The 22436-nt window shown below is 38.9% G+C and overlaps 1 protein-coding gene across 1 annotated transcript in view; it reads right to left on the bottom strand.

Moving 5' to 3' along the window:
- GDPD1 (glycerophosphodiester phosphodiesterase domain containing 1) overlaps nt 1–19858 on the bottom strand; it is a 48166-nt gene extending 28308 nt beyond the window's left edge. The window contains exons 1-2 of the mRNA XM_052658577.1: nt 19717–19858; nt 2777–2819 (exon numbers count right to left, since the gene is read on the bottom strand). Of these exons, the coding sequence (XP_052514537.1) occupies nt 2777–2819; nt 19717–19858 (185 nt within the window). The remainder of the gene's footprint in view (nt 1–2776; nt 2820–19716) is intronic.
- Between the last annotated feature and the right edge of the window lie 2578 nt (nt 19859–22436).

Raw genomic sequence — 22436 nt, 5'->3', positions numbered from 1 at the left:
GAATTTTCCAGGCAAGGATACTGGAGTGGGTTGCCATTTCCTTCTCTAATTCATAACTTAAGGTGTCTGTAAAATCATTTTTAAAATTTGTTTATTTACTTATTTTTTGGCTGCACTGGGTCTTCATTGCTGCATGTGGGCTTTCACTAGCTGTGGCAAGCGGGCTCAGTAGTTATGGCATGTGGGCTTAGGTGCCCTGTGGCATGTGGAGTCTTCCTGGACCGGGGATCAAATCTGTGTCCCCTGCACTGGCGGGCAGATTCTTAACCACTGGACCACCAGGGAAGTCCATGAAATTATTTTATAAGCCAGATTAAATAATTTTTATAAACTGTGAAATAGAATTATTTCTCTTTGTCAGTACTAATTATTTCTTTAGCCCTACTATAATATAATAAATACATAATGAATTAATTTTCCATATACTCTTAAGGTCCTTTCAGTTTTCTAGATGTACCTTGTCCACATAACCTCATGTTTTAACCTCAAACATTTCACATTTTTAAAAGGAGCTTCTTCCTCTCCACCAAATGATAGCTTTTCTAGTCCTGATTATCTTTTCAATTTTCTGATTAATTTTAACCAGGCTTCCCATACCAACTATTTATACTTTCTTTAATATCATCTTTACCTCCATGTCATAATATACATGCTTTTTCAATATACACAGATATTAAAATACAAATAAGATTTAAATATATGTAACAAATAAGATCTAAGTTTTAGCTGCTCATTGTATTTTCACTATTTCTTCAACTACTTACCCTATCAAGGATAAACTATACTTACGCACAGTGTCTGTCTTTTGCCAATTATGGATTATAACTGTTAATTTTTTTCATATACAATACTTTGAAAATAGTATGCGTAAAGTTTTTTCTTGTTGTTCATGAAGTAGGTATATTTAAAAAAACCTTTCTAAGAGTCCTAGTGGTTAAATAAATATTTATAAATGAAAGTACAATTATAAAAAGTACTTATTGACAATATCCTGATGCATTAAACAAAACAAAAACCCAAATCATTACTATTACCACCACCATCAAAAATATTTTTTTAAGTTTAAAATTAAAGCCTATTTGGTTTAGGTTTTATATAAATTCCAAAGTCAGTTAGCAAACAGCCATACAATGAAAGAGTTAAACAGCCTTAATATATGGAAGAGGTGCTTTCTTCTTTTAAAGTACCAGAAAAACCTCCAAAAAACTAAAGTTATAGAAAGCTACCACATGATAGAGAAGGCTGTGGTACTTTTCAATAGTTACTGCTTGAACAAAACAATATAAAAACAAACTGCTTGAAGACAGGAAATAAAATGTTGTATCCAGCAGGTAAAAATCATCTAAATTAGATATACTTTGAATATAAAAAAATTTTTCAGGGGATCAAAATCTTCAAAGATTAAAAAAAATATTTAGGTACCATCCTTAGAAATAATGTATTATACAAATGCATCATCCTTAGAAATAGTTTATTATACAACTCAGTGTCTTAATTTCATAAATAAGAGTGGCTGGTAAAGATTTAGCAAAAATACATGAAGAAAAACTTATAAAATAACATATTTTTACATACAGAATGCTAAAACCACTCAGTCATGAGCAGTTTTTCCCCCAAGTAAAAATATATCACTACATCACAGGCAAAAAGGATCTGATAAATGATAGTCAATGTAGGTGTGTGTGGGTGTGTATATGTGTGTGTGAATCACAGCGAAAATTGTTCACATAAAATTAAATACATATTTTGTTACAGGAGCTAGCTACATAATCTCAGTAGAGAAGATAAAGTAATTTACATTACTCTGCTTCACCATCAGTGACAGGAGGAAAGAATTTGCATTTTAGAGCTGTAAGAGACTTGAGATTACAGTCAAAAGGCATCATATTTTAGAGCAGGAAGAATAAGCAATGCCAAATATAGGAGGATAGGATTTAGACAAAATGACTACGGAAAAGCAGTACCTTGGGACCTGAAAACAGGAAAAAAAACTCTCAAGTGTCTTTGAATGATGAGAAATAGAACCAAATCTTAAGCCAAGTTATCCTGATTTATTAGCCCCAACTGTGTACATAAAAATGGCTAAAAATTATATAAGAAAATATTTTCCTTAGTAAACATGGATAGTAATGTTTTTCATGGGGGTTAGCTTGCCAAGTTTCCTATCTTCCTTTTCAGGGAAAAGAAAACAGTGTTCTCAGCATTACCACAGACTGATGATAAGCAATTACTTTAAGACCAAGAACAAGGTAGCAATCTGCTTTCGTTCTTGTCCCTCCTGCTGCTTCCCTGTGAGGTGCGCTAAAAGACCTCCATGGGAAAGATGAATAATTCAAAAACTGGAAAAAATAATTTACCTTAAAAAGATCAATTACTCCTAAGGCTTCAAAGAAGAAAGACCAGATAACAGGCCCAGGTCTGTGGAAGAATTACTGAGTAGACACATAATCCTACACATAAACAAGAGCCAATGTAACAGTGCTTTCCTTTTCTCTTTCTCTCTGAGACTAATTAGCATTATGCACAGTATGTGCCTTGTTACAAACGTCTTCTTTCAGCTCTGGCACTATAGTGCCAAAACTCAAATCTAGTTTTTCAGTTAAGCAGAAGACAAACACTTGTTAGAACACTTGAGACTAACTAAAAAAAAAAAAAAAAAAGAAAGATTTTAATAAAACAGAAACAACTATCACAAGTGGATGCTACATGTATACTATACTTTGTGAATCATCACTTTAATGATAAACTGTAAAAGAATGCCTTTCTATATACTTACTGTTGAAAGGCTGCCATTGTATTCTCCAAATTTTCTCCAGCACCTGTGAAAACATTAAATTGAAGCTAATTTGAATATTTTATTTTTCCCCAAATTCACCTCATATATTTCAAGTAAATCATACATTTGGTACATATGAGATAGATATTACAAGTGTTTTAAAGAATGTAAAGGCATTTTGCATTGTTTCTAGGGGCACCAGGAAGAATCAGGGCTTCCCAGGTGGTTCGGTGGTAAAGAATCCACCTGCCAATGCAGGAGATGCAGGTTTGATCCCTGGGTTGTGAAGATCCCCTGGAGGAGGAAATGGCAACCCACTCCAGTATTCTTGCCTGGGAAAGCCCATGGACAGAGGAGCCTGGCTGGTTACAGTCCATGGGGTCGCAAAGAGTCGGACACACCGAGTGACCGAGCATAGCACCGCACCACACAGGAAGAATCAAAGATCAAAACACAGTTACAGCAAGCAGGGGGTTAGAAGAACCTAAATGATTTTTAAATGCATTAAACAGTACATTAAAAATATGCATCCTTAAAATAAATTTATTTTTAAAATAGGCATCATAACTAATGGCATTAGATTCAATGAAACAGCGAATATTCAGTAAAACTAAAAGATTATTGCATTGTTATTCCACTCCCATCATATAGTAACTGGTGCTTCCACTTACTGAAGTAATAAGTAATAGTGAAATTACAAAAAAGGACACAGATAAGAAGTATCTAATTACCTCTTTTAGCTAATATTATAAACTAGTTAGAGTCAATTAGCATAAAATATGCAAGCCATAAGTTTTTAGATATTTTAAAACTAAAAGATTTTGGTATTATTAAATGATTAATGGAATGCACAGGAAAAATACTTTGGAAATATTTTTTCAAATATTTTGGAAAAACAGCCAGTTTTTTCCTAACAAAAATAAGCACTTCAAGTTTATGGTACTGTTCAAGTAACAGCATTACAATGTTTTATATACAATAACATCAGAACGTAGTTGCAAGGGTATTCAATTTTTCTTCTTTTATATTGTTAGATCATATTTTTAACATAACCTAATTAATAATGAACAGAAACATAAAGTATGAAAAAATAAATATATTAACCAAATGTTCTAAAAATTCTATCAATTTGGTAGAGAGAAAGGGACACCCTTGTGAAAAAAGCCTCTTTGACTTTAGGTTCACTTTTGTAGAGTTGATGCATAACAAAAGACTGATGAAGCAAATATAGAAAATAAAGTTTTTTTCCAAAGTAAGTGGTCTTTTTGACGTTAACTGATTTTTAAAAGTCAAGTCAGTGCCTATCTTAGTCAAGAACTATGGAAATATGTCATACACAGGTAATATTCAAGAACAAAGCACTCAAGAATACCACCAAAAAGAAAAAAGTACTAAAACGGTTATTCGTAGATTAGGTTAAACTACTGACTGATTGTTGTGACAGAAAGCAAGCAAGTTGATAGGACGCAGCAGCCAATTTGAAAGAGCTCTCACTGGCCAAAGCTGAGACAATGTTAGAATCAAAATGATGACAATAACAGACTTTAAACCACTGAACAAAATAGGATATTCTGAACCCATTTTAAGAAATGGACTTAAAGTCTGATAAGGAGTGGGGGTGTTTATGTAGGTTTAAAGTATTTTCCTACAAAAGTACTCATTACAAAGAGAAAAAGAGTAACTTCTCAACCTTAAGTCTGGCATCTCCCACTTTCACTAAGTGATCAAAGTCATCATCATTAGTTCTTTCAAGCTGACTTCTGTGTCCTTTTAATTTCCTTGCCTTTGAGTACAATAAACAATCAGTATGGGAATTCCCTGGTGGTCCAGTGGTTAAGACACTGAGATTTCACTGCTGAGGGTACAGAACTAAGTTTCTGCAAGCTGCACATTGCACCTTAAAAAAAAAAAATTAACAAATCATTCAGTTATTTCCAGCAGCTGAGGTCAGAATACAAAAGATTTCTTTTCTAATGTACACTATTCTAGCCTTACAAACCCTCCATAATGACTGTGTATTACTTTTTTGGTCAATTTTTAAAAATGTATTTATTTTTAATTGAAGGATAATTGCTTTACAATATGACGTTGGTTTCTGCCATACATCAACATGAATCAGCCATAGGTTCCCTCCCCTCTTGAACCTCTGAGAGACTCAAAGCCTTAAACACATGCCATATCCCTCCAAAATTCTCTTCACCACAGCATCCCAATCTTCATCCTAGAATGCTAAATTCACTTCCCAACTCCTCCATGAAGCATTTTTTTTTACTCACTTAAGATTACCATAACTCTTTATTACAGTCAAGAGTTCATTCTTATATATTCAATGGAATATTACTCAGCCATGAAAAGAATGAAATAATGCCATTTGCAGCAACATGGATGGATCCAGAGATTGTTATATTGAGTGAAGTCAGAGAAAGACAAATATCATATGTCATTGCTTATATGTGGAATCTAAAAAAGGGGTACAAATGAACTTATTTACAAAACAGAAATAGAGTTACAGATGTAGAAAATAAACTTATGGTTATCAGGGGATTTGGGGGGTTTAAATTAGAAGACTTAAATATACACACTGTGTGTGTATGTGCTGGTCGCTTAGATGTGTCCAACTCTTTGCAACCCCATGGACTGTAGCCTGCCAGGCTCTTTGTCCATGGAATTCTTCAGGCAAGAATACTGGAGTGGGTTGCTATTTCCTTCTCCAAATATACATACTACTACGTATAAAATAGATAACTAATAAGGACTTGCTGTAGAGCTTAGGGAACTCTGTGCAATACCCTGTAATACTCTATATGGGAAAAGGATCTAAAAAAGAGTGGATATATATATGTGTGTAACTGATTCACTTTACTATACAACTGATACAACACTGTAAATCAATTATACTCCAAAAAAAATTTTTTTTTAAAGAGTTAATGCCTTAAACTAGCATTTCTTAACCATTTTGGTCTCAGGACTCTTACTGAGTACCTCAAAGAGCTTTTGATTATGTGGGTTATATCCATTAGAAAAGACCCTGATGCTGGGAAAGACTGAGGGCAGGAGGAGGAGGAGGTAAGAGAGGATGAGGTGGTTGGATGGTATCACTGACTTCATGGACATGAGTTTGACCAAGCTCTGGAATATGGTGAAGGACAGGGAAGCCTCGTGTGCTGCAGTCCATGGTCTCAAAGAGTCGGACACGAATGAGCAACTGAACGACAAATCCATTAATAACTACATATTAGAAGCTGACTTCCAAATTTTAAAAATTTATTTGAAAAAAAAATTTATTTGAAAATAATAATAAACCCATTACATGTTAATATAACATTTTATGATAAATAACTATCTGTCAAAAAAATTTAAGGAGTGGCATTTGTTTTACACTTTTGCAAATCTCTTTAACATCTGACAATAGAAGGTAGATTCTCATATCTGCTTCAAACATACATATCAACCTTCACATAGATAGTTGGAAAAGAAAGGTTCTTCTCTGATACTGTACCGAAATTCAACAAATGGTAGATTCTTAAAAGTTGGCTGTAACACGGAATCTGAACCATATCAATGACCTTTTCGTACTCCATTACATGAAAATCAATTAGTCCATCTTGAACTTTGAATGGATCTTTCACCCATGCATAGTTTTACAATAAAATGCATTGGTTTTTGGAAAATATTTTTTTTTTTAAATATTGATTTACTGAATCATGCCGATCTTCTAAATACTGACACATTTCATTTATACAATATTTTTTAAAAATCACATTTATTAACAACTGATATCAGGAAAATCAAATTGGAAAGCTACTAAGCTCACTATGGGTGACATAAGTTTTTCAAAAGTCTAATTCTTGCTTAAAAGTTCAAATGTAATCATTGACACTGCCTTAATAGAAGGCAGCTAGATTATTTTTCTTCTAATGAAAGACTCACTTTATTAATTTTCAAGAACACAACTGTCCAATACTCAAGTCTAAATAACCAATGTGTCAGTTTTTTAAGTAAAAATGTTTGGCAGGATTGGGGGGAAGGCTAATTCAGCTCAGAAATCAATCAACTTCGCAAGTGCTTTTCCTCAAGACAATCATGTACATACTTTAGTATGCAGCAAAAGTGTTTGTGTCATCCCACACACACAAAAAAAACATTTGTCACAGAATACTAAAAGTTACACATACTCAAGGATTGAACTTTAATAAAATTAATAACTTTCTAATACATCAAAGAAATTCTTATGTGAAACTGCCCTTTAAAAAAAAAATCTGAGTGCATGATGCTGAGGAATATAATGGCTACTAGTATATTTTGTACCAGTATTTTCATTTGTCCTAAAGCGACAGCAGTTTTACCCACTACGCCAATGTCACTAAGGTGAAAAAGGTAAGAAACGCCTTATAAAAATAGTGTTGACCTTGTAGGCCCATGAAAGGTCCTGGGGACTCCCAGAATTCCACAGACCACATGTTGAAAACCACTGTCTTAAACAGTCAACGATGAGGTAAGTCAGAGGAGTGGTCACCTCTGGCGATGGAGGAGGGTAGACAGGGAAGGGATTCTTATGGGATTCTAGAAATGTTCTATGCTTTGATCTGAGTAATGGCTACTTGGATGTACACATACATTAAAGAAAATGAAGCTGTACACTTAAGGTCAGTGCGACTGTCGCTGTCGTTCAGTCGCTAGGTCGTGACTCTTTGCAACCCCATGGACTGCAGCACGCCAGGCTTTCCTGTCCTCCACCATCTCGCGGAGTTTGCACAAGTTCATGTCATTGAGTTGGTGATGCTATCTAACCATCTCACCCTCCATCGCCCCTTTCTCCTTTCGCCTTCAATCTTTCCCAGTATCAGGGTCTTTTCCAATGAGCTGGCTCTTTGCATCAGGTGGCCAAAGTATTGGAGTTCCAGCTTAGTGCTACTACATGTATGCCATTCCTAAAATTTTCTTAAGAGCTTTTATTAAAATTTCTTTTCTTCAATTGGAGGATAACTGTTTTACAATGTTGGGCTTGTTTCTGCCGTACAACAACTTGAATCCGTCATAATTATAAACATATCCCCCTCCTCGGGAGCCCCCTCCCCAATCCTACCCCACTCCTTTAGGTCACCACAGAGTGCCAGACTGGGCTCCTTGTGTTATACAGCTGCTTCCCACTAATTATCTATTTTATCCATGAATATGTATATATGTCAATGCTACTTTCTCAATTCATCCTTCTCTCTCCTTCCTATGCTGTGTAAAAAGCTTTTACTCCTAAATCGTAATTTTTAAAAATTCTAGTACATTCACCTGAACCTGACAAGGCTTTTCGAAGGCAATTATCTTTTAAAATATTTATTTATTTATTTGGCTGTACTGGGTCTTACTTGCAGCATGAGCAATCTTTAGTTGTGGCATGCAGGGTCTTGTTCCCTGACCAGCGAGTGAACCCAGGGAAAAGGGCAGCTTTCATTCCAATCCCAAAGAACGGCAATGCCAAAGAATATTCAAACTATCATACAGCTGCACTCATTTCACATGCTAGCAAGGTAGTGCTCAAAATCCTTCAAGCTAGGCTTCAGCAGTACATGAACCAAGAACTTTTGGATGTACAAGTTGCCTTTAGAAAAGGCAGAGGAAACAGAGATCAAACTGCCAACATTTGTTGGATCATAGAGAAAGCAAGGGAATGCCAGAAAAACATCTACTTCTGCTTCAAAACTGATCCATCACTTTGTGGTAAATGGAAGGGAAAAAAGCAGAAAAAGTCACAGATTTTATTTTCCTGGGTTCCAAAAGCACTGTGTACAGTGACTGCAGCCATGACATTTCCTTGGAAGGAAATCTATGGCAAACCTAGACAGCTTATTAAAAAAGCAGAGACCTTGGCTTCTGGTTCAAGACGGCCGAGCAGAAGGACGTGCACTCATCTCTTTCTGTGAGAGCACCAAAACTGCAACAAGCTGTTGAACCACCACTGACAGGAGGATGCTGGAACCCAACTAAAAAAAGATACCTCACGTCCAAAGACAAAGAAGCCACAGCGAGACAGCAGGAGGGGCACAATCACAGTTAAATCAAATCCCATGCCCGCTGAGTGGGTGACCCATAGACTGGAGAACAATGATACCAAAGAAGTTCTCACACTATTGTGAAGGTTCTGAACTCCACGTCAGGCTTTCCCAGTTCCAACAAAGGAACTGGGAATTCTCAGGGAATCTGGCCTTGCGGGTTAGCAGGATTTGATTAGAGCTCTTCCAGGGGGTGGAAGGAAACAGACTCCAGTCTTGGAGGGCACCAGGACCCAGAGGAGACGAGCAGTGACCTCACGGGAGACTACTTTCTCATGTTGGGGGGCCCCCTGCGGAGGTGTGGGTCAGCAGGGGCTCACCACAGGGACAGAGGCACTGGAAGGTCCCCCTTGGCCTTCTTGGACTTCACCATTAATCCTGCCATAGAGCCTGTAGACCCCAGGGCTGGGTCACCTCAGACCAAAAAACTATCAGGGAGGGAGTGCAACCCCACCCACCCACCCCCACCATCACCAGAAAACTGGATTAAAGCTTTAGTGAGCAAGGTTCTGTCCACCAGAGCAAGACCCAGTTTTTCTCATGGCCAGACCCTCCCATCAAGAAGCTTACACAAGCCTCTTAGCCTCATGCAACAGAGGGTAGACAGAAGAAGCAAGGAGCACAGTCTCACAGCAGCTAAAACAAAAACTGTATTACAGAAAGTTAATCATGATGAAAAAGCAGAAAGTTATGTCCCAGATGAAGGAACAAGATAAAATCCCAGAAAAACAACTAAATGAAGTAAAGATAGGCAACCTTCCAGAAGAATTCAGAATAATGATAGTGAAGATGATCCTGCTACTGCTACTGCTACTGCTGCATGATCCAGGATCTCGTGAAAAGAATGGAGGCAAAGGTTGAGAGATGCAAGAAATGTTTACCAAAGACCTAGAAGAACTAACAAACAAACAGGAATGAATAATACACTAGAAGGAATCCATAGCAGAATAACTGAAGCAGAAGAACGCATAAATGACCTGGAAGACAGAATGGTGGAAATCACTGCCACAGAAGAGGATATAAACAATGAAAGGAAATGAAGACAGACTGAGACCTCTGGGACAGCATTAAATGCACCAATATTCACATTATAGGGGTCTCAGAAGGAGAAGAGAGTAAGGACCTGAGAAAATATTTGAAGAGATAATAGCTGAAAGCTCCCTGAACATGTAAAAGGAAATAGTCAACCAAGTCCAGGAAGCACAGAGTCCCAGGAAAGATAAACCCAAGGAGGAACACACCGAGACACATAATTAAACTGACAAAAATTAAAGGCAGATAAAATATTGAAAGCAACAGGGGAAAAACAACAAATAACATACAAGGGAACTCCAATCAGGCTATGAGCTGATTTCTCAACAGAAACTCTCAAGCCAGAAGGGAATGGCATGATATATTTACTGTGATGAAAGGGAAGAAATTACAATCAAGAATACTCTACGCAGCAAGACTCTCCTTCAGATCTGATGGAGAAATCCAAAGGTTTCCAGACAAACAAAAGTTAAGAGAATTCAGCACCACCAAACCAGCTTTACAACAAATGCTAAGGGAACTTTTCTAGGTGGGAAAAACAAGAGAAGAAAAAGACCTACAGAACAGAAAATAAACCCCAAACAATTAAAAAAGTAATAGGTTCATACAGTTCAATGATTATCTTAAATGTAAATGGATTAAATGCGCCAACCAAAAGACATAGACTGACTGGGTGGATGAGAACATGTGCGTGTATGCACCTCCACTTATCACATCACTCTGCCTGATCCCCCCAAATTGTAGGTAATTATTTTATATTGTTAAATTAATCATGTTTCCATTATGGCTTGCAATTGTAATTATCTTTTATTTTTTGTCTGGCTATTGGTTGTAAAAACTGATAAAGCATCTTTTACTATTGTGATTATGTAACAATTAATATTGTATCATGATTGGGCAAGAGAAAAATAACAGAACTCTCTATCACCAAAACTAGGATCTGATAGAAAAACCTATAATCACTTTTAAAAATCCAGATACATATCAAAATTATCTTGAAATTTTTTGAAAAATAAATTTTTTTTGCTTTTTCTCTCCAGAGTTCCAGATATGTTTCTAATGAGCAGTCATGTTTAAAAACAACTGGATTATATGATGATCTTTTACTTTTACCTAGTTTGTTTCACTTTTTCTATTTCATATTCAGTGCTCCCATTTCATTTAGTTTATGTTCTCCAATTTCTCCATCTTTTAATATTCTTTCTCAAGCCTTTATCAGGTGTAGTAGAAAAGCTTTTGTATACATATATATGTATAATATATATATATATATATTTTTTTTTACAGAAATAAAAAGCAGAGACCTTCATACAGGTTTCTTAGGAGGCAGGTAAGGTGGTCTGGTATACCCATCTCTTGAAGAATTTTCCAAAGTTTGTTGTGATCCACACAGTCAAAGGCTTTAATGTAATCAACGAAGCAGATGTTTTTCTGGAATTCTGCTTTTTCTATGATCCAACACATGTTGGTAATTTGATCACTGGTTCTTCTGCCTTTTCTAAATCCAGCCTGTACACCTGGAAGTTATTGGTTCATGTATTGCTGAAGCCTAGCTTGAAGGATTTTGATCATTACCTTGTTACCGTGTGAAATGAGCACAATTGTACACTAGTTTGAACATTCCTTGGCATTGCCCATCTTTGGGATTAGAATGAAAACTGACCTTTTCCAGTCCTGTGGCCACTGCTGAGTTTTCCAAATCTGCTGGCATATTGAGTGCAGCACTAAATATGTGTACTTTGTCAGCATCATCTTTTAGGATTTGAAATAACTCAGCTGGAATTTCATCACCTCTACTAGCTTTGTTCATAGTAATGCTTCCTAAGGCCCACTTGACTTCACATTCCAGGATGTCTGGCTCTAGTCATTTGTGATCACACCATCATGGTTATCCGGGTCATGATAGAGCTTTTCTGTACAGTTCTTTTCTGTATTCTTGCCATCTCTTCTTAATCTCTTCTGCTTCTGTTAGGTCCTTGTCATTTCTATTTTCTATTGTGGCCATCTTTACATGAAATGTTCCCGTGTATCTCTAATTTTCTCAAAGAAATCACTAGTCTTTCCCATTTTATTGTTTTTTTCTATTTCTTTGCATTGATCACTGAAGAAGGCTTTCTTATCTCTCCTTGCTATTCTTTGGATTTAGATGGGTATTGGAAATCGCAACCCACTCCAGTAATCTTGCCTAGAAAATTCCATGGATGGAGGAGCCTGGCGGGCTACAGTCCATGGGGTCGCAAAGAGTCGAACATGACTGAGCGACTTCACTCGTACTCACCCATGTTCCCTTTTCTCCTTTGCCTTTCACTTCTCTTCTTTTCTCTGCTATTTGTAAGGCCTCCTCAGACAACCATTTTGCCTTCTTACATTTCTTTTTCTTAGCGATAGTTTTGATCACTGCCTTCTTTACAATGTTACGAACCACCATCCATAGTTCTTCTTGGATCTAATCCCTTGAATCTATTTGTCACTTTCACTGTATGAAAGTGAAAGTGAAGTCGCTCAGTCGTGTCCGACTCTTTGCGACCCCATGGACTGTAGCCTATCAGGCTCCTCCACCCATGGGATTTTCCAGGCAAGAGTGTTGGAGTGGATTGCCATTTCCTTCTCCAGGGGATCTTCCTGACCCAGGAATCGAACCCAGGTCTCCCACATTGCGGGCAGACGCTTTACCGTCTGAGCCATAAGGAATTTGCTTTAGGTCATACCTGAATGGCCTCCTGGTTTTCCCTACTTTGTTCAGTTTAAGCCTGAATTTTGCAAAGGGAGTTCATGATCTGAGCCAGCTGAAGATGAGCAGCTCTATGTAGGCAGCAAAAACAAGACCTGAAGCTGACTGTGGCTGCAATCGTGAGCTCCTTATAGCAAAAAAAAGCCTTAAGTGTGCAAACATTACTACTTAAGACCTCTGATCTACTTTATAAGTTTATGAAATAGCTGGTACTAAATAAAATATTAAAAAGGTGGTCAAGATATTAATAATTAAGAGAAGCTAGATACTGTGCTTAGTGCTCTCTACATTATTTCATTAAAATGCCCACAATCATGCCAAGTATTACTATCTCCAGAAATAAGATTAGGTGAGGTCACAGAAGCCAACAAGGGGAACTGAGAGTCAAGCATAAGCAGTATGACTTCAGATCCCACTCTTTTTACTACTAACTATGCTGCAGTTTCTATGCTGGCAGTCATATATCTCTTTATTTCAGCTTTATAAATAAATTATTAATGTTGTCCCTTATTTCCATATTCTTATACTTGCTTGCAAAGCTTGAAGATAAATCCCACAACGATAATACCCACAAATTACTTGTTAGATTCATATGGTGAAAGCCTGGGGAATAACTAAGGGACTAATTTAAAAGTCTGCCACTCCTCTCTAAGGAATTATTTGGTGATAGCTCTTCTCTCATGAAATTGTTTGAATTTCTTCTCTTGCCAATTATTGTAACATCATTCATAAGCATGCTTGCTATTAATTTTTCTTTTCCCTCAATAAGCAGGGGATGTCTGGCTTAATATCTGACTTTGCAAATAACCACTTTACATGGAAACAAGTTTAATTTTTAATTATGAAATGTAGCAGAGAATGAGTATATATTTTACATGGTGTTCTACTATAATTTGTTTATAATTTCTCTGCTCACGTCCTCCTGCCTCCCTCTTCACCGGTTCATACTTTCTATTTCTTTGAGAAACCATCACTTCCCAACACTATACAAAGCTATACTTTCCAATATTTCATTCTATGTTAATTTTTCCTCTTATAGTGCTTCATAGTTACTTTGTGAGTGGTTAATATCTGTTAGGATAGGAAAAGTAAAGGAAACTTTCTCTTTTGTATTTTTTGTTAGATGTAAATTCTGTAAAGGAAAGAAATATCTGTTCAGTTTCCTTTTTTACCTCCCAAATGTTTTATATACCAGTAAACATTCAACAAGGTTTCCCTGGTAGCTCACAGGTAAAGAATCTTCCTGCCAACTTAGGAGACGCAGGTTTGATCCCTGGGTTGGGAAAATTCCCTAGAAAAGGAAATGGCAAGCCATTCCATTATTCCTGCCTGAGAAATTTCAGAGGACAGAGGAGCCTGGTGGGCTACAGTTCATGGGGTTGCGAAAGAGTCAGACACAACTTAGCAACTAAACAACAACAACAACAAACATGCAGTAAATATTGTAGACCTGTTTAGATCTATTTTACAGTTAGCCTCCAGTCACCACTACCATCAACATCTTTCGTATACATGCTATATGTGTGTGTGTATGTGTGTGATGTTTATGAAACCGATGACAAACATGACAATGTGCTCCAGCCACAAAAGAATTTGCAAATTAAATATTTTTGGATACTGGAAAAGACAGTTTAGTGCAAATAAAACATTTTAATGTTGGAAGACATCATCCTATCTCAACTTAAAAAGGAGCTATTCAATAAATCAAGCAACAAAGCTGAGTTCCTCCACTTCTAAACTCACACATTAATTCAATATTTATAGTGCACCTTGGAAACAGTACATATGATTTCTGTAAGAGTATAAAGAGCTTTTAGGACTGCTGCTGCTGCTAAGTCACTTCAGTCGTGTCCAACTCTGTGTGACCCCAGAGACGGCAGCCCACCAGGCTCCGCCATCCCTGGGATTCTCCAGGCAAGAACACTGGAGTGGGTTGCCATTTTCTTCTCCAATGCATGAAAGTGAAAAGTAAAAGTGAAGTCGCTTAGTCATGTCCGACTCTTCGCAACCCCATGGACTGCAGCCTACCAGGCTCTTCCGTCCATGGGATTTTCCAGGCAAGAGTACTGGAGTGGGTTGCCATTGCCTTCTCCATTTAAGGACTAGAGATGGTATATACAAAAGAACATTTCTCAATATGTGGGATCCCTGAACACTGCAGAATTCTTTTTTTTAGGGAAAATATCAGCGAGATTTATATTTGCAGACGTAAGAAAAAATTTAAACACATCAGTAGCACAGAAGAATGATATTCAAAGTATATATTGATACAGTGGCAGCATTTACCAACTAATCACCTCATGTGTGCTCTTTTCAATGTGTTTTTTGCTATCTATCTGATTATACTTTCACATTTTTCTGTAACGACATTCAATTTTTCTAAGTTTGTATACAGTTTAAGATATATGTATACAGTTTAAGATATATGCACAGCCATTGCTGAAAATAACTGTGTACATTTTAGTCTACTTTATTAAGCAGGAAAATGTGTGCATGCTAAGTCACTTCAGTCATGTCCAACTCTTTGTTACCCTATGGACTGTAGCCTGCCAGGCTCCTCTATCCATGGGGATTCTTCAGCAAGAATACTGGAGTGGGTTACCGTCTCCTTCTCCAAGGGATCTTCCAGACCCAGGGATGGAACCCGCATCTCCTACATCTCCTCCTGCATTGGCAGGCGTGTTCTTTACCACTAATGCCACCTGGGAAGATAAAGGATGAATGATTCCACTGTTAGTAAGATATCAGTAGGAACAAGCGAGTTGGGAAAAAAGTCTTCACTGACAAGTAAGGAAGATTTCCCTGAAAATAGGAGTGCAGAGAAAAGAGAGAAGCTGAAAAGAACTGATACCCTGCCGTGCAGAACATGTTTCAGGGTACAACTGCAGAATGTTACTTCTAGTGACACTCTGAGACTCAAACAGATGCTTCAATTTCCTCCTTGAGGAATTATAGTTTAGGACTCAGAAGCAACCAGTGTCCCTCAGCAGCATTTACCCTCAGACTTTTCACCTGCTAAATCAATCTGTTGCAAAATGCCCGATTTGGGCAGTACTTTGCCTTGTAACCATGGGTGAAAGATTAGAAGGTCAGGTGAGGATTTTATCAGTTGATATTTTTTAAAATTCTTTCGCCATTGAACCCTAGTAAACCCTATTGCTTAATTTAATTGGACCATAGAAATAGGTTAGGGAGTATGAGAAAGTTATTTCCATGCTATCCTAACTCTAGTTAACTTAGTGGGCATCTGAAATAAGTATATATATATATTCCAAGGGTAGTAAAATATGTACTTAAAGGATATATTTAAAAATATTTTTTTTAAGTGCATACTTCAAAATATGTACTTAAAATATGTACTTCAAAATGTTAACAGAGATTATGTCTACTGATGGTGAGTTTTAGGAACTACTTTTTTTCATTTCTAGATTTTCTAAATTTTCTATTAATACAATGAACATGAATTACTTATGCAACTGTCAAAAATATTATTAAAATTCACAATTTCATTGAGAAACAATAAAAATAGCCTTTGAGAGTATGGCTTGCTCTTGATTTAATCCAAAGGGTATATCTTTGATCTTATTGATATTTCATTAATACACTGTTGCTGCTGCTACTAAGTTGCTTCAGTTGTGTCCGACTCTGTGCGACCCCATAGACAGCAGCCCACCAGGCTCCTACGTCCCTGGGATTCTCCAGGCAAGAACACTGAAGTGGGTTCATCAATACACTGTAGTTACAAAAAGTATTCTTTGGACAAATAGATTAGGAAACACAGGGAAAGTACCTAGCACAAAGTAGATAATTAGCAGACAATAAGCTATTATTTTAAGTGTAGGTTACAATCTGTACTAGAGGCTAGAGACTCAAGCATTAGTAAAATCTAAAATCTGCTCTTGAGGAACTCACAGTCTAATAAGGGAAGCAGATAACCTATCACAATATAATGCAATACAACCTACGTGTTACCTAGGTAAGAACAAAGCAGGCCTATACTATTTAATTTTTAAAACAAAGCATTTTCTACTTTCAACGACAATCAATCAGCAAAAAGCAAAAGTGTTCATTAAAACTTTGAAAACATTAAGTACACTGGTGATCTCCCTTTTTCCTCATTCAACTCAAAGTTCTATTGCAAAATATGAATGTGACCCCATGAATCCATGCTTACATTTCTAAACAATTTTATGGCATTCAAAGTGCTTTCTGTACACCTAATCCTCATAACAACCCAAAGGGAAGCAAGGTAAATGGTTTACATTTATAGATAAGGAAACTACAACTAAAGCTTATTCCCAAGGTTAACTAGTTACAGATCCAGAATCTGACTCAGGTGATAATGCTTTTATAGAGACATAACAGTATACATTAACAGTTTAAGTTAAAGCGATTCAGGTATATATACTTTATACACCTATCATGATCAATGTTTCAGTCTTGGAGTGGTCATACACCTGGGTTACATGAAATACGTTATTTGCAGTTAAGATGATAGAGAATTAGACCAAATGTTGATGATACGCATGGAGAAATATGCACAGATAGCACCACTTGCTATTATCAGTGTCCAAGAGAAAAATAAAAAGCAAGTAGAAGCTGACTGCTTCCTAGTCTATTATTTTCCAGAAACTTACTATCTTGAGTTCCAAAGTGGTTTTTAGCAAATATATTCTATATCACTCTGATTCAACTGTATTCTTTGATATACATACTTAACAAAAAATATATTAAGCACTATCACGCAGGAACTTACTAAGTGCTTCAGGACTGTATACAGATTTCATATCCTACAGAGTTAACAAGATTATTTCTTCTGAAATAAAATCTAGATCACCCACAATGACAGTTTAGAAAGCTTTGTAAGACCTAGTTTTATTTTGTTTTGATTTGGGTTTTTAGTAAGCACACTTTTTTTTTAAATCAGTAAACACTGATTTACTGATTTAAAAATCAGTAGGTAATACTTATCTGCAGAGTAGGACTACTACCGGAGAAGGCAATGGCACCCCACTCCAGTACTCCTGCCTGGAAAATCCCATGGACGGAGGAGCCTGGTGGGCTGCAGTCCATGGAGTCGCTGAGGGTCGGACATGACTGAGCGACTTCACTTTGACTTTTCACTTTCCTGCATTGGAGAAGGAAATGGCAACCCACTCCAATGTTCTTGCCTGGAGAATCCCAGGGACGGGGGAGGCTGGTGGGCTGCCATCTATGGGGTCGCACAGAGTCAGACATGACTGAAGTGACTTAGCAGTAGCAGGACTACTACCACTGAAAATACTTCTACAGGGACAACTCAAACACAAAAGTTGTTTTTTGGCTTTACCTACAGTTTACTTCTGTATCTATTAAAATATAGGTAAACCAAATAAGAACTAACATGTCGTTTAGCTGGTGATAGATCCCTTAAAATCTTTGACACTTTTCATGAATGGGAGACTAGCATAACCACTGAAGTCACTCTTTAGTACTCTGTTTATCTTCTTTTTCTCTTTTTTGGCACACCACAGGGCATATGAGATCTTAATTCCCCAACCAGGGCTTGAATCCACCCTCCCTGCATTGGAAGTGCAGAGTCCTAACCACTGGACCACCTGGGAAGTCCTATGTTTGTTTAACTGATAAAATTATACAGATTTTACAGCAGCGTGCAAATGTACTTCTGTGATATTTAAAACCTTATTCCTGGCCTGCAAGGAGACCCAATCAGTCCATCCTAAAGGGTGTTCCTTGGAGGGACTGATGTTGAAGCTGAAGCTCCAATACTTTGGCCACCTGATGCCAAGAGCTGACTCATTTGAAAAGACCCTGATGCTGGGAAAGATTGAGGGCGGGAGGAGAAGGGGACAACAGAGGATGAGATGGTTGGATGGTATCACTGACTCAATGGACAAGAGTTTGGGTAAACTCCGGGAGTTGGTGATGGACAGGGAGGCCTGGTGTGCTGCGGTTGAGGGGATCGCAAAGAGTCGGACACCACTGAGCGACTGAACTGACTGACTATTCCTGGCCCATTTTTACTAAAAAAAGGAGTTATGGTATTAAATTAAAATTTTGACTGTAAACTCCTAGAATTTACCATTTCAAGTAAATTCCAAGCAATTTTAACCTAGTTAAACGTTCGGCTCTAAAGAATAGCTAAAACTGAATGAAATAATCCAAACTTACAACATCTTATACATCATACTTGAAAATGAAAGCACATTATTACACAATAATGAAGAGGCAAAGATTTGGCCTGCTGTCTGAGAAACGAGAGGCTGAACTATCTAGGTTCCTTCTGGCAAGGCACTGTTTCAAAAGAAACTTCTTTGTCGTCTTCAAACAATACGGTCCTGTCACAAAACCCAATCTTTTTTATTGGAAATCCACACGTCACTGCTGGGGTGCAAGGTGGAATTGGGGAAAAAAAAATAGGTGCGAGGTTTGAAGCCTTGGGAATCAGGACACCCCAGTTTCTTGTCCCAGTCCAGCTCAAGCTCTAACTGTGACCTTGGGAAGTGTCCCCGGCTCGGGAACTTGGATTCCTCCTCTTCTCAGTTACCCTGCTCAGGAGGAGGGATGGAGGGGTGGAGAACTGGGACCGGCCCCCAGGGACTGCGGATGCCCGGGCTGCACCACGCTCCAGGTTCACGCAGCTCCTCAGCCCTGGAAGCAGTTCGCCCCATCTTCCCACAAGCTCCGCCACTGGCTAGTCTCGGAACAAGTCTGTTCCCGGGTTCCCCCGGCAGGGTACCCGCGCATCGGCCCGGGGCTCCCCACTGGTGCCTCCGCTGCTAGGAAGCGACGCGCGATTATCCTTCCCTTCGCCGAGAAGCCTCCCACCTACCGTTCATTCTCACCCCGGTCCTTCCTCCTTCGGAGAACCCCTGGCTTCCCTGCCCCCAAGAGATCCCCACCTTGGCTCGGTTTCAAGACCCTCTCCTTCCTTCAGGCGACCTCCCCTTCACATTGTCTTCACCTCCAGGGGACCCTCAGTTCACACACGCCCATCCTTCCTCAGACTCGCACGTATTTCCACCCGCCTGCCTTTTGCCGAGGAGCCCCAGCTCCAGTCGCGGGGCCGGGGGGTAGGGTTGGGGGAGCCTCCCCCACTTCCGCCATCTGGTTCTGGGGACCCCTCTCACCTCCGCGGTGAGAGATGTGTTTACTGAGGAATCGTTGCTTCTTTCGCTGGTGCAGCAAGGTCGGGTATTTGAGCAACAAGAATGAAGTCACCAAGTACCCTCCCAGGGTGGAGAGGAGGTAAAAAGCCGCGGTGGACGACATCTCAGCCCCCGTGTGAGGAAGCCTCCCGCCGCCTGGCCCTCTGAACTCCGCTGATACGCTCGCAACGGCTGCGGCGCCGGCGGCTGCTCGAGGTCTGCTCGCCCCCAGCCGGCGCCCGCGGTGCAGCGCACTTGCCGGCGCCGGCCCACCGCGCACGCGCAGCCGGACTCGGGCCGCCGAGCAACAAAGGAGCTCCGGCACGCAGGCGCGCTCTGGTAGGAGCCTGCGGGGTCCCGGCGCGGGCATCTGTCACCTAGCTTTGCGGTCCGGCTCGCGGCCCTATAAAGGAGAAAGCTTGGAAGCCCGCCAGTGCCTCTGCCGTCGTTCCCACACAAAAGGCTGTTCAAGGAGAGCCTTCAGGAAGGCCTGACGTAATTAGAAAGTCCACATCAGAAAAGAATCAGTCCGGGGCGCGTCGTTAGCCTCTGCTCGAGGAAATGCAAAGAACTCTTACCGCAGGAGGAGTTAAGGCTTATTAAAGGAAATAATAAACATACCCATTTGTCTAGCCCAGAGAGAACTTTCTCCGTTGTCGCACATACCATGCGAGGTGCCAGTTTATCAGTCAAATATTTGAGGGATGGCTCTTCTCACATTTCACTGCGAAATTGCAAACTTCGTGCGTCGGACACGGTCGACAGTCAAATATCTGTGGATTTTTGAGTTTGTTCAAAAATAAGGAAACGTTGACAGTGTTACAGGTTATCACTTCAGTCTTGGGAAGACTGGAAACTAAATTCCCTTTCATTCTACACATTCCAAACTATAATTCTAAGAGTCACATTTAAGTGCAAAAGAATTAACCCAGGGCTGAGGGAGAAAATTTGGTCATAAGAACAGATCTCCCACAGAAGTAGAAGGCAGAGTGATTATTTAAAATCATGTGACTCTGACCTGAAGCAAACTTCTCTGTTTTCTTATCTGAAAAATGAGGAACATTTTTACTAAATAACTTACAGCTCTTTCTGTTAATAATGACTTCCCAAAGATTCTTGTGTCCTTTAAGAGGAATTTAAATAAAATTTAATTTTATTTAATAAACTTAAACAAAATTTAGAGGATTCTTGAAAACAAAGGTCTTCTGTAGATTTTTAAAAGTAGCAGAAAAAAGACTTTTACATCAGTTCACCATCATAGTGAGGCAGGAGGTAGATGGGCCCCAGGCTAGGTATTTACAACTGGTCCCCTGTTTACATGGGCTTCAGGCTAGACATTTAAAATTAGCCTCCAGTTTGCATTTCCTGAGACAGGAGATAGATGGGCTCCCATCTGCCCTCTGAAATGGAAGTAACATCACAAATAGAGTAAATAGCCAGGCTTTGTCTCCTGTGTCACCTTGATAGGCATGGCAGCAACAGAGAGGGGCTAAACCTTGTTTGAGTAAAGGGTCAGGACATCATATATTTCCCATCCCTGGGGCAAGGGAGACATTTCACAGGTGGAGAAAGGCTCCTTGGGGGTCAAAAAGAAGGGGGTACCACCCCATAATATGTGACGCTAAGGCTCCCACATAGGTCTCTGGGCTGGAATCCATCTTGGGGAAAAAGTTGCATACACATGTTGGAGAGGGTGCTAAGGTAGGTCAGGTGTGGAAAAAGAAACCAGATAATTAGCCAAAGGTAAACAAAAACCCAGAACTGTCCTATAAAAATGACTTACCCACCTCTGTACTGCACGCCTCCGTGGGGAGGACACCCACACCCTTTCTCTCCAGGTGTGCATCTCTGCCTTGCCTCTATCTTCACTGTTCCTCTGTGTGCTCTCCCATTTGTTGTTGTGCTGTCTCTGATAATATACTTTGTACTGGCATTTACAGTTTTTGCCTCCGTGAGAAATGCATTTTTCACTGGGTACTAGAGCCAGGGAAATATATAGCTTCCAGCCTCTAGCCCTTGCTGGTCTGGTGGCTAGGATTTCTGGTTTTCACCCAGGCTACCCAGTTTCAATTCCTGGGCAGGGAATTAAGCTCTCACTTCATGCCACTGCTCACTACTGCTTCTCCGAGATCAATAGTAGTCTTATTTTTTGGTTTAACACCAGTATACCCAAAGAAATGATAAAGCCTTTATAGAAGAAAGAGAACTAAGTATAAAAAATTCCAAATACAAGCAAACTTAAAAACTTAAGGAAATGTTTTGAAGTATCGCATTTCACATTTAAGCCCTTGATACATCTGAAATTGACTTTGATGAAAGTTGTGAAGTAGGAATTTAATTTTTCCCCCCATATGAATAACTAGGTGTCCTCACATCAGTTTCTATGTTCTGTGAGTCAGTCCCTGGGCCCATACTACCTTGTCTTATTTAACGTGATCTTTATATATGTTATTGCAAGTTCCTTTTTTAAAATTATTATTTAAGGAAACTCAAGTTGAAAACTACTGCTTTGTTAGGAATTAGGGAAAGTATCTGTTTAGGGCTGTCAAATTATATCCTATAGAGTAGCTGTGCTCATGTTTCTGTTTCCCTCTTCTAAAATGTCACTTGACAGCAATTTTCTTTAAATTTGATGACTATTTTATGATTAGTACAGACATATGTATATGATTAGGGCTTCCCAGGTGGCTCAATGGTAAAGA

This window comes from Budorcas taxicolor, chromosome 19, assembly GCF_023091745.1.
Source record: "Budorcas taxicolor isolate Tak-1 chromosome 19, Takin1.1, whole genome shotgun sequence".
Lineage (NCBI taxonomy): Eukaryota > Metazoa > Chordata > Mammalia > Artiodactyla > Bovidae > Budorcas > Budorcas taxicolor.
Note: the sequence above shows the minus strand (reverse complement) of the source record. Positions and strands in the feature narration are given on the sequence as shown.